Here is a 13,318-nt window from a genome sequence, read left to right on the forward strand (position 1 = left end):
CTTCATTCCCCTGATATATTAATATTTTTTAAGTTTCGCTCTCTCTATATTTTTGGATACTCCTTTTTGTCACAGGTTTTTGACATTTGACAGTTTTACCTGTGTATGGAAAACCGTTGAAGTTAGAAAAATCAACCGAGTGCAACTACTATTTTTTATGTAGTTTGTTTATTGCATAAATCAAATAAAATATTTTACTGTCTTTTTTCACTTTATAACTGTTCCTGTTGTTTTTGTCCAACTTATCATATTGTGTGTTTTAGCCTTTGAGTCTTGCGTTTTATAAATGTTAAACAACTTAAAAATCCATAGGTATAAAACATCTAAAACAGTCTTATTTCTGTTTCTTCACCATATCTTATGGTAAAGACAATCTGACAGTGAGTAGTGTTAAAGTACAGGTTACAATACACTTAGCAGTAAATAATATTGGCATTTCATATTTCAGTGACGAAATTCCTACAATGCAACGATTCGAACAATTTGATTTTAAACAATACATAAACATGCCCCTGTGTAGTAACGTCCCCAAATGAGTCAACGGAACGTTTATAGATTTGCAAGCTAAAATTCGCGATTTGACAGAGTAGCTTGCTCAATATAGCTTTGCTCGAAAGACAAACAACAAATAAATAGTAAAATACTCATTTTTTAATTTACAATCATATAGAAGTGCTACAAACTAAAGTTACAGTAAACAACAACTAATGTTTTATCTGTGGTTAGCGTATCAATTTGTAGATCCCAATATCCACTGTTCGAACCCTGCCACCGCAAAAAGAATTGAGCTCCATATCTTGAGGCCTTGAGTATGTTATAAGAGTGGTGATCAAATCCTACCATCCGATTACAGTTAGGACATATAGCCCAAGTGTAATTTGTGTGTGAATATCCGAAACAAACGAAAACATACCTGTGTCTAACATCCTTATACTCATTTTGAGTAAAGTGTGTTTGGTCTTTGTTGTTGCTATACTGTTTAGGGCCCGGCATGGCCAGGTGGGTTAAGGCGTTCGTCTCGTAATCTGAGGATCACGGATTCGAATCCCCGTGGCACTACACATGCTCACCCTTTCAGCCGTGGGGGCGTCATAATGTTATGGTCAATCTCACTATTCGTTGGTAAAGAGTAGCCCAAAAGTTGGCGGTAAGTGGCGATGGCTAGCTGCCTTCCCTCTAGTATTACACTACTAAATTAGGGACGGCTAGTGCAGATAGCTCTCGTGTAGCTTTGAGCGAAATAAAAAAAACAACAACAACAACAACAATTATTTAGACACTGGATTCACTGTGTTAATATTCTCATTTAACTACAACACAAGTTATTCAAAAGTTACAACACAACTATAAACGTATTATTACGGCATATAGCACTTTCTCCTTCTGAAGCCCTCTAATCGGTATTGTATGTGATAGTGCATAATATTAAGACTGATAACACTTTTTTACAAATATTTATTTTCTGTTTCTCCTTTAAAGCTTTATTAGTAAGAATATAATAGTATCATTTACTGGTAAACCTGTAGTTATGAGACCAGTAAGGAAATGTTTAAAAATTAGATTCAGCCTTATCGTGATGTATTTGTGTATGAATATATACGTACGTATATCTATTATGTATAGTTCAGACGTTTTTACCAATTACCGGATATTGCGATTAATTCAACAAAATAAGGTTGGAAAATGAGTAGATTTGAAAAGTTATTACCTGTCACTACGAAATATCAAAACATTTAAAGGAATTATTAATCAATCGAATTAACTGAATTTTGTTAGTTTAGGAAATTGTTTGTCTAAGCTTCAAATGTGTTCAACTTATCTACTTTTAATTTTATAGAAATATTCATGAACTTTGCATACGCAATAATATTAAATTTTGTTGTTGTATTTGATTTACTAATTCAGAGCGGAGCACATAAATACTTAAAAGTAATTATATCCTTTCTTCTGAGAAAGTATGGACGCCTGGACAGCCAATTTCTTGTGTTTCCACGGAAATGAAAAGTCAAAAATGGAGGCGCGAAGATGAAAAGTCTAAGTTCAAGGACGTTTCTACAGTGAAAGAGCCAACTGGGAGTGGGCCAGACGAAAATACGCAGTTCAAAAGCGTGAAAATGAACACAGATAGAGTAAAAGTAGAAAATGTTGAAAACAAGGTTTGCTTTCTCTAAAGATACGTTCATGGTTTATTGTTTGATTAGAAAAAAAATCGTGTTGTAATTATGTGAATGTATTTAAAATTTGTAGACGGCGTGATTTGAGTCACGTTACGTTCTGGCACGTGATATGGTTGTTTAAAACTTGTCTATTACGACTGTTTAAATTTACTGACAATCGAGATTTCTGAACAATTGGAGGAGTTAATGAATTTGTGCAGCGAATAGATAATAATCAAATATGCCATTTGTGAGTGGTTTTATTTCGAGTCTTTAAAGTGTTTCTTACAAGCTAAAAGGGTATACAAGAGTTGCTGTATCTACATTAAATATAACAGTTTTCTTCAGTGGATACCAATACTAAATCTATATTAGTATTAAATTTAAATTAATTGGTCTATACAAATAATTTAGACATTTGGTGGTACTAATGTAGAATGCATATAATTTCAGTTTTGTAATATAATATAATATTTTCTAAATAAAATGTACTTATGTTGCTGTAATATATTTTAAGGAACGCCTAGATGGGCACTGTCATAGTTATGACACGTTGAAAGTATCAAACACACCATCAGATTTTTCTACACTCTCATTAACCAGAGTATCTTCTGACCAGTCGCAGGAGAAAAGTTTTCTAAACAACGTACAATCGAAAGTAACAAAATGTGAACAATCTTCAAGTTCTGTTTTACGACCAAGCGTGAAAGCATTATCATCACATTCTCAAATGGAAGAAGTTTGTAGATTACCAGTAACTCAAAATCCGATCGTTATTCTTATACAGAAGGCACGAGGTTAGTGTGTTCACAATGTTATGGACAAAGTAACTTGTAAGAGTTTTGTAGCTTTGCGTTGCAATAATTAAATATTACAGTCATCAGTATTTTAAAATATGAACTTTCAACTTTCAAACTGTTAGAATTCATTAGCCTTTAAATAAAACAAACAAGACCTAATCCTTTAATAATTATATACTTATAAAGTGTTTACCCGCATTTGACTTTAAGAAGTGCTCCCGAGTGGTATAGCGGTATGCCTACGGACTTGTACCGCTAGAAATAAGGTTTCGATACCCGTGGTGGGTAGAGCACAGATAGCCTTTTACGTAGCTTTGTCCTTAACAACAAAGAAGAAAAACAATGACGTCGAGAAGTAATGAAAATAAACATAAGAAGTTTTGTATGTTGAATATAATTTTTTGTGTATCACTTCATGTTATTAGGTAACAATTTTTGTCCGTCTTTGTCGCTGTATTTTAACACCCACCACAGTATAAGATGTTATAAAATGGACAAACCTGTCTTTTTCAAATGTTTTGTCTTTTGAAGAGGATTGAAATCCTAATTTTGACTCTTTGTTAATAACTACATAATCATTAACTCCAGTAAACAATAAAACAAACATTGGATTAAACGTTGTCAATTTTATAATATGCACAAAACTTTAGATTAAGTTAAACTATATTAGTGATGCAGTTTAAGTGTGTAGGATAAATACAATGATAAATAACACAAAAATCCTAACTTTACACTATTTATTTATAACATGAAATATTACAGTATTCATTATTACCTCATCAAAAGTTTTGTATAAGTTTTACAAACTTATTATGCATACACTTAAAACCTGGTATATATTGTACATGGCCAGGGTAACTTTTGTAGGAAGAGGAAGTAGCCAAAGTAGTGGCTGTATGGGTGGTTTCTGTTACTCACTTTCAACACCCAGATCTTAATGTCTTTCCACAGTATTCCACATTACTAATTAATTGACGGTCGTTGGCCATGGAAATGTAGTATGAGCCAATGTTGACAGGCTAGAGGTCAAAAAAAAAAGTAGGTATAATTCAGAAATTGTTCTTCATATCAGCGTTATGGGAGCTGTTGGGGTAGAAATTTTAGCTAAATTTATGTAGTACTGCAATAGCTGTGGCCATTATTTTCATTGCATTCCTTCATAGAGATTGCTATTGTGCTTCCTGAGAATATAAGATGTTTGTACGCTCTTCCCACACTATATATATGTTGTGAAATAAAAAATTTAATAAAAGTTTTTGTTTTTGGTTGAAGGATGTGGCGCCATCTGTTAACGTAGTTAATATTAACTTAAGTCGAAGATATTAAATGCTCAATTACAGCAATAATGGGATTAAAGGTGGTTGTTAACCCCCCATTAACATGCCTATTATCCATAACCAGCATCCCAAAAGTTTGATTGATAATAAATAGCCCATCAACCTAGGAGTAGTTAGATAACAGACAAAAAGACAGACACACAGATTTTGTTATTGCATTTAGATCATTCTTTCTTGTTTTATATATTAAATCAGTGAAAACAATTTGTTAAACTTAATTTTATTTTAGCTAACACATTAACATATGGCAGTTTGTAAATTTTGATTATAGTTGCTCCTTTTTATTGTTATTTCAGAAGGGCAACTGCCTAAAGGACCATCATATATTGATTCAAAACCAGATCATAGGAAAGGTATGATATACAACTATAGTTTCCACTCATGTAAAAAAAAGAAAAGACATACGTATTTTAGAAAAAAAAAGAGAATTCTATGCTGGAAATCAAAGGTGCAAGAAATATCTTTCTGTTTCATGCTTGTATCTGAGACATTGCACAGTCACTAATGAAATTGTAAATGGTTACTTTGATTATAGACCTGTTTTTACGCTCTTAGTAAATATTTCATAATATAAAGTAATTTATCTAAAACAAAAAGGGGTTTTAAGCAGCTTAAAAAGTGGTAAAAATGTATTTCAGATGTCTTTGCTTTTAGTCAGAGTTCCCAAAGCTTTATTTAAATGTTTGATAGTATATGATGTATGTTAACCAAATTTTGTTGATCATATGTGCCATTAATATTAATATGTTTGGTGTTGTAACTTTTTAGTTATTTATGTATTAAAAGGCAGAGTAAGTTAACCATAAAATAGGGAAATTCTCAATAACAAACAGCTTGGACTTTCAACATTTTAAAAGAGCAACTGTGTAGACTTTTAGGTCCATGACATTTACCACTTAATCTCAAATACTTTATTGAGTTAATTGTAAGTTATCAAAGCTATACAGTGCCTAACAAAATAATTTTATTTTAAATTTAAAATGCATCATTATCTAGGTTTTTAATCAGCCCATGTAACTATAAAAACTCATTGAATTAAAGATAGTCCATAAGCCATTTTCCCTAAGTTTCAGAAATGTATTTTGAAAGTATTATTTCTGAGCATGTAACTTTAGTATACTGAAAAAAAAGAAAAACATACATTAGTGCATATTTTAAATATAAACAAAATTTATAGAAATTGAACTGTGAAGTGTAACTGTAATTTATTGTTTGTTTTATTTAATTAAGTACTTTGACATTTTTAAAAGTTATTAAAGTTTTTGTTGTTAAATCTTTGTGATAATAAATTACTTCCTACCAGATAACTGTTGCATTATTTCAACTAACAATTGTTGTTATTTTTTATGTTGTTAAAACTTCATCAACTTATCATATAGAATTATAAGTGAAAAAGGAAATTTCTTACATAATTTTCTCATATTTCAGACAAAAGCTGAAGAGTAGTGGTGACATTGATCAGTGTCACATAAACTGACTGACTAATTAAAATTATATGTAGATCAGCTGATTAAAATTGGTGCATCTGATTACTACTCCTTTTGAATATTCCAACAATCAATTAATCAAAATTCTGATTATATTGATTATCACAAAATAATCAGCTTATTTAAATTTTTATTTATTCTGTCCCTCTAGTTACTTGAAACATTTCCAACAAATTTTCTCACTCTATGTCTGTCATAACAAAGCTACTAAGGCTGCCTTCTATTGTCATTAAACTTGATGGAACTTCTGCTTTTTTTTTGTGATTTTTGTTGATTACGGACATGGTTTGAGGAACACTTTATTAACAGATTATTCATATTTAATCAATTAATGGAGTCTTGATTAATTGATTAGCAAATACTAACAACTGCCCAGCTGAACTGGTGTTTCTGTTACACTCATATAAAATCAAATCGCATAATATTGGTTACAGTATTTCTAACTTATTAACATAAATATAAGCTAACATCACAAAAACTACCTCTTTCTTATTCACTTAATGATACAATGAACTAGATTATAACAGTATTTCTTTTTTATTAATATAAAAAAACAGCTAGCATTGCAACAGTATTTCTTCTTTATGAACATGAAAAACAAAACAGCTTATGGTGTAAGAGTACATGTACATTTATGTAAGTGATATAAACAAAATCACAAATATGTTATTACAGTAATTCACACATCAAACAAAACCAGCCGTTATTCAAACTACTGTTTCATTCAGTAATCATTCTGAACTTCTGACCTTCCATAGATTGATTAGACCAATCATTTTCAACTTTAATATTTGTTATATATACCTGAGATCTCATAATTTTTCTGTCTGTATCATGATGGAAATACTGTGTTTGAACCAAAATCAACTAATATTATAACACTAATTCTGCCTTATTTACATTACAAACAGAATAAGTCAATATTGTAACAGTATTTATAACCCATTTACATAATAAATAAAATCAGCTAGTATTACAAAAGTATTTGTCTTTTTCATGTACGTCACAACATGAGTTAGTATTATAACAGTTACTTTCTGTTATGGGAAGTATATGTCTGGAACTAATTATTAATTAATTAGCTAATCTGCTGCTGTTCTCATGGTAGTTCTTAGAAGGACTAGTTCTGTGGTAGTAATGGCCAGAACTTAATTCTGATTTTTTTGTTTCTTGGAGAGACTTTTGTGTTATCCTATTGTCATTCATTAGAACTTGAGCCAGCTAACTTGTTTGAAGCCTTTTAAGAAAGTGATCTATGTTTTGGTGACTTATGTGGTTTGTTTTTCTCACACTTGTTTCAAATTCTGTTATTTTATTATTTTTCTGTTTTATCATAAGATTGTTGTTGTTTTTCCCGTACAAGATGGGATATTACAGACAGATTAGTGTTGCTGTTGTAAGTTTATTATGTTTCATAATTCTAAGCTGTTTTTTATCTGATGTATTAAAGTATACATTTATAAAGGATGTTGTGTGTGATATTTTGTTCTACATTGGGTCTCTGAAAATAATGTTTGCTTTTCTGTATGACAAAGAGTGTTCAAGCTAGTTCCAAATCCTTAACTGTTCTTGCAGCCTGTTTTCTCACCACATGCAATATCTATTTATCAACAGAATTTTTTCTTAGTTCAGTGTGACAGCTAAGATTCTAGGTTTCACAACAGTGATATGTACAACATCTAGACATTACATGAATTAAAAAGTTCTCATCTGCCAGCAAGGAAGTCCATCTGCATTTGCATGCTATACACTTATTTTGTGTTGTAAAAAGAAACCCCCTATAATGTTAGGATCAAAATATGTGATTTATTTAGCTAGAAAATTCAATGCTATACAAATCGTGTCATAAGTAGTTATTTCATTTTCATACAATAATGTTTCAGCAGATGGAAGTGGACTGTTTGGATATGCTGATAAATGTTCTGCATCAACTTTTACTTGAAATAGCACTGCTCTGATACTGCAGTTGCTTGTTTCTGTACTCAGAATGAGTGGAACATTTCTATTTGGATGAATTAATAATGGAACATCAACTATTGTACATTTTAATGTATGAAATGGTTTTACTTATTTTTCACTTGACCAAAAATGGAATTATGGTGTTGACATAAAACATTTGTAGTGTATCACAAATCTGAGAAAACTTCAGAATTCTCTCTTGTTTGTAAGTTTAGTCCAGTCTATTACTACTCAGGTTTTTAGCAGGATCTGTACACAATATTTTCTTTCATATGTCTGAAAAATTACATGCAACCACATGAACAGTTCTATGGCTTTAATTTCAAACATTGAAACACCATACTTAGATATTCAACTGGGTCTGGAAGTGTAACCAAAAACTAGCATCTTTGGTATGAATTAAAAGCTGCTCTCATTACAAATTAAGTAATGAGTTGAATCAACCTATTAAAAGCAGTTGGTTTCTTACAGAGATCAAATGATATAATACAAAACTCTCACAAGCCTTTTCGAAGGCTAAAAATAATTTTAGCTGTACTTTCATCTTAAATTAGATGTAAGTGAATTTCTTTTAACAGTGAACTGCTGTGTGTGAATCTACAACTCATCATGACTCCTACTTTAAGGTAAGAACAGCTGCAGTTGTAACATTGATTTCTGAAGTTATTGCACAACAGTCTATAACGTGAGGTAAGAGAACAACTGCAGCTGCTGTGTAGCAATTCCTAATGATGACGAGAAACCCACTTGGAATAAAAATGTATCTCAGAACAGCTGGTATGGGTATTAACACTTTTATTAATAAAGCAGGGAACAACTTTTAGACTTTGTTAACCTGAAGATGACTTAGGAAGGTTGAAACATTGTTCTCTGCTTTATTAATAAAAGTGTTAATACCCATATCAGCCATTCTGAGGTATGTAACAGTTCCTAATTTAGTGGTGAGAACAGCTGCAGTTGTAAGATTATAATTCCTGAAGTTTACATCACTGTTTCTTAACTTCTCAGTTACAACAGGTGCAGTTTCTATGTAATGATTCTCAACTCACAGGTAAGAACAGATGGAAATATTATATAATAATTTGAACAAATATGAAACCATACAACCAATGACATAAGTTTTATTGAATATTAAAGATAGTCCTAAGCTAGTATATTTTAGATCAGACGTTGATTGTAAAATAAATAATGTATTTTTGTAAATCCAATTATTGACTAAAGATGTGGAAAAGTTGATGCAGAAATGTTGACTTCAGCAGTTTGGAATCTCAGGAATGTTCCTAGTATCATCTTTTTAATGAATTAAAAGTTTGATTTGAGGTGATTGCTTATTCTTTCTCATGTATGTAAGCTTTGTTATTAGATTTTTTTTTGTTTTTGGTAGCGAATGTTTCTCGTGCTGGTGGATACGTGTCTGAGCCTGAATATGACAGAGAGGGTAAGTAGAAATGTTAAATTAATTGCATTTATGTATCATTTTTTGTCACTGTTTACAAGGTACTTGTTGCTAGTAGGATATACATAGTGTAACGTGAAATACAAAGCTATACAACACTTTTTTAAATTGTGAACTAAAGGGCATAAGAGAGACTAACACAAGTAGAAGGTGAATAAGTATGGGCACTTGATTTATTTGAGTGATGTCTGATGTAAACCATTTGTAAAATGTAAAGTTTTTCAAATGAGTGTACTTTAAAAAATTATACGTCCATTCAATTATAAAGCATCAAGCTAAATGTCTGTGAAAGAAGGCTTAACATGTTGGGAAGTATTTCATTACAGTTAATTTACCCACCTTTTTTCATGTTGACTTGATGTTTGATAACAATTTTTTAAGTCTTTTGGTCTCCAATAGTTTGATGGCTTTTGGCATTTAAACTATACCGAGAAAACAGTTTGTAGAAGGCTCCATAAAAGCAGCTGCAAATTTAATTTTTTGACACTTTATTATTTCTGTCTGGACTTTTATATACAGACTTAATGGTTGATTCTGTCTGTGAAGGTAATGATTTGTATAAATGTTAGTAACATAATTAATGATTTGTTTTAACTTATTCTATTATGTTATTTAATTTCTTGCTTTGTATGGTCTTGATTCTATATTGATCAGAACTACCTTAGTAGTATTTGTACTGTTTTCTGTTATCGTGTTTTCGTTATTGTTTGAATATATATATGAAAACAAATGTAATTTCTTTACAGACTATACTCGAGATTCCAAATACACAATCTGTGAACATCGTTCTAAACAAGACAGAGATCGATGGCCTAAAGAACTTCCTCAGGAGAAACACAAGTGAGTTCCTAATGGTTAAGTATTCATAAAGATGTTTTTAATATGTAAGTTACTGTTACACAGACTTTACAAGTCTTTATTTTATATTGTAAACTAAATTCTAGTCTTAGTAAAAAGATGTATATGTATTTAAAAAGAATATCCCTTTCTATCATATTCAGGCTCAGACACACATCCACCAATATGAGAAACCTTCCCTAAGAAAAAAAAAATCTAATATTGAGAAAGCAAAATATAATACTTAACAAGAATAATCATGTTTGAACAAAGTTATCTCTTGAATATAAATCCATACTTTATGTGCCGTTGCTCATGCATTGCCCTCGTACAGTAATGATGTAAAATCCAATAAACTTATTGATTACAGCTGCTTCGTTTTTTTATGCACCCATCACATTAAAAAGAAAAAAAATCTCAAAAGGACAAATTAGAAATGTGTTGTGATTAAAATACTTTCCAAAAGTGACAAAAAAAACAAGGGAATCAACAGGCAGGATTGGAGTAAATTAACATGTGAGACATTTTTTCCTTTTTTATTGGCTATACTTTTGTGTGCCAACAATACTAGGTGTGAGGCACAAATATATATTTATTACTTTTCAGGATCTCTACCAGCCTACCATCAGATTGAAATCCTTTGAGACAGGATTAGATTAAATTAATCTATTATGCACTGGGTGTGCTCAAATACACCAGTCAAAAGGGTTTGACCTTCTGAATCCAAAACTGAAATTAGATCTTAAATTGATCAAGAGATAATGGAGCTATGAGCTAAAAGTTTGTACTTGGAAGAAAAAAACAACAAAAACTATAAGCTGCTATCTGTTGCTAAAAAGCAGAAACTTGTATAGTGTTGAACTTCAGTTTAGTTCCTACTGTTGTTTGTATTTGTTTGAATTGGGATATTTCTTGTTTTGAGATAGCATATTTATATGATGGATATAATATAGTGTCAGGTTACCTAGGAGATGTATTTTTAGTAAAATAGTGATAAGTTTGTTTGTTTTTTGTTTTTAGAATTTCTCACAAAGCTACTCGAGGGCTATCTGTGGTAGCCGTCCCTAATTTAGCAGTGTAAAACTAGAGGGAAGGCAGCTAGTCATCACCATCCACCGCCAACTCTTTGGCTACTCTTTACCAACGAATAGTGGGATTGACCGTCACATTATACACCCCCACGGCTGGGAGGGCCTGGGAGGGCGAGCATGTTTAGCGCGACGCGAGCGCGAACCCGCGACCCTCGGATTACGAGTTGCACGCCTTAACACGCTTGACCATGCCAGGCCTATAGTGATAAGTAAAAAGCAGCTAAAAGTTAAAAGAAATACCCAAATGGTTCAACTACTTTCAGTGTGAATTTCTGTTTCTGTATTAGTTAAAAATAATTGTCACATTTTTTTTTAAATTAGACTCTAAGCATATTCTGCTGTACCTTTACCTTTCTTGTTGCTACATAAAATTTCTAAGAAACATTATTTTGAGGCATTTAAGAATTAATATATATATATATTTTTTTAAATTCAGTTTTCAACTGTCTCAGTCCCAACTTTCACAACGGACGTGTGAAGAAGTGTACAAAAATCAACCTTTCAGCATAGCAGAGTATGAACCTGGTAAATCATCCATCGCTCAAAAGCAAGTTAAATTAGTAAGTTTTCCATCCTCCAAATTTACATTTTTGTCTGGGATATTTTCATTTTGTGAAATAGTAACAATTCCAGTTTAATAATTACATATATAATTTTGATATATATCTAAAATAAATATATATTGGCATCATACAAGCTTGGTATTAATATATGTCTGTGAATTACTGGTACCTTTCTGTTCATATAATAACACACAGATATATAAATGGCTATTAAATCTATAATTATAAGGTGACTGTTATAGAATCTATTTTGATTTTATGTTTTTATAGGTTTTCAGTATAATTTAATTATTTTATTTCTGATTTCTTAGCAATGGGTATACATCATACACACTTTCACATAAAATTCTGTTGTTGTTTTTTTGTAAGCTGAGTTCAACTTTACAAGAAAGGTACTAAAGATTTAATGAATTAATAGCTGTTTGAAGTTTCTTTTTTCTTTACAAAAGGGTGGTCCAGTAACAAGATTTGTGACATCATTTTTGTTTGTTTTCTGATATTCTAATGAATAAATAGAAGTTCATATTTGCATTCTCTTCTTTTTCTCACTGGTCTCTCTAATATTTAAAAGATGTAGATGAAAACTGTGGTGTAAATATACTCCCAGAATTATGCTAGAATCAACAAGAATTGTAATTACAATTATAGGAAAATTACTTTTTATGCAGGATGTGGTACATTTTGTAGCTATGCCAATTGTTGTAACCTGTAATTCTATCTACAATAGAAAGTAGTGCATCTGATATAGAGAGCTTATTTGGACTGAATAACAGTGTATCAGTACTCTTATACTTTGCTTTAATTCATGATTACAAGTTACTATGAAAGTTTTGTGAACATGTGGCATATCTTAGTTTGAATTATCAAAAGCTAGTAAATGAATGTCACTTAGAGGAAAAAGAGCACCTGTATAAACACTTGTTTCATGACATTTAATATAGATATTAAATTATTTTGTTTACTGAAAAATCCTTTAATGTGTTTTTTAAAAAATTTATAAAAAATAGGCCTTACATAACAATCTGTACAGACTAAGCAGCAATGTTTGATTAATGTCTATGTTGTTTGGTCTGAGGTATAGAGAAGGATAAAGACAATCTGCTTTTCTATACAGATGCAGGAGCAGCAGTGGTTGATTTTAATATAAAATCTTTGTTGTTGTCTGGTTTGAAGTACATAAAGAAAATTGATAATTTGTTTTTCTATACAGAGTCATCAGCAATGTTTAATATAAATCTGAGCATGCAGAAAGATTTTAGTTTCTCTGTAAACTCTCACCAGTAATAACGTTTAAGGGTGACTGAGTAAAATCATTACATTTACTATTTTAATACTTAATCCATTCTGAAAAGAAATATCTAATTTTTTGAAAAAAAAATTATTAAATGTTCATTTGTTAAATTTCCGAAAAGATTGTCTTTTATGTGATTCTGGGTGGTCAGACATGCATTAATATTGTACTAAAAATGCTAATATTTAAGACTGATTTTGTTAATGTTTCAAAAAGCACTTTGTATACGAGTTGTTCTAAGTGATATAATGATTTTATATTTCAAGCAAAAGCAAAAATCTCCTCCCCAGCAAGACCACTGGCCAAAACAGCACTTGTAAGTCTGCTTTTCTTTGGTTGTG

General features: G+C 30.9%; 1 protein-coding gene across 14 annotated transcripts in view; it reads left to right on the forward strand.

The window, feature by feature from the left end:
• LOC143229560 (uncharacterized) overlaps positions 1–13,318 on the forward strand; it is a 135,618-nt gene that overhangs the window by 102,910 nt on the left and 19,390 nt on the right. For all 14 annotated transcript variants that reach the window (XR_013015942.1, XM_076462068.1, XM_076462059.1 and 11 more), the window contains 7 exons: positions 1,957–2,156; positions 2,674–2,953; positions 4,590–4,646; positions 9,124–9,177; positions 9,942–10,035; positions 11,560–11,683; positions 13,244–13,293. Coding sequence is in view for 13 of the 14 variants with exons in the window: in XM_076462068.1 (XP_076318183.1) it covers positions 1,957–2,156; positions 2,674–2,953; positions 4,590–4,646; positions 9,124–9,177; positions 9,942–10,035; positions 11,560–11,683; positions 13,244–13,293 (859 nt within the window). In the remaining variant the exon portion in view is untranslated. The remainder of the gene's footprint in view (positions 1–1,956; positions 2,157–2,673; positions 2,954–4,589; positions 4,647–9,123; positions 9,178–9,941; positions 10,036–11,559; positions 11,684–13,243; positions 13,294–13,318) is intronic.

The sequence above is a fragment of the Tachypleus tridentatus genome, chromosome 10 (assembly GCF_004210375.1).
Source record: "Tachypleus tridentatus isolate NWPU-2018 chromosome 10, ASM421037v1, whole genome shotgun sequence".
In the NCBI taxonomy this organism is placed as follows: domain Eukaryota; kingdom Metazoa; phylum Arthropoda; class Merostomata; order Xiphosura; family Limulidae; genus Tachypleus; species Tachypleus tridentatus.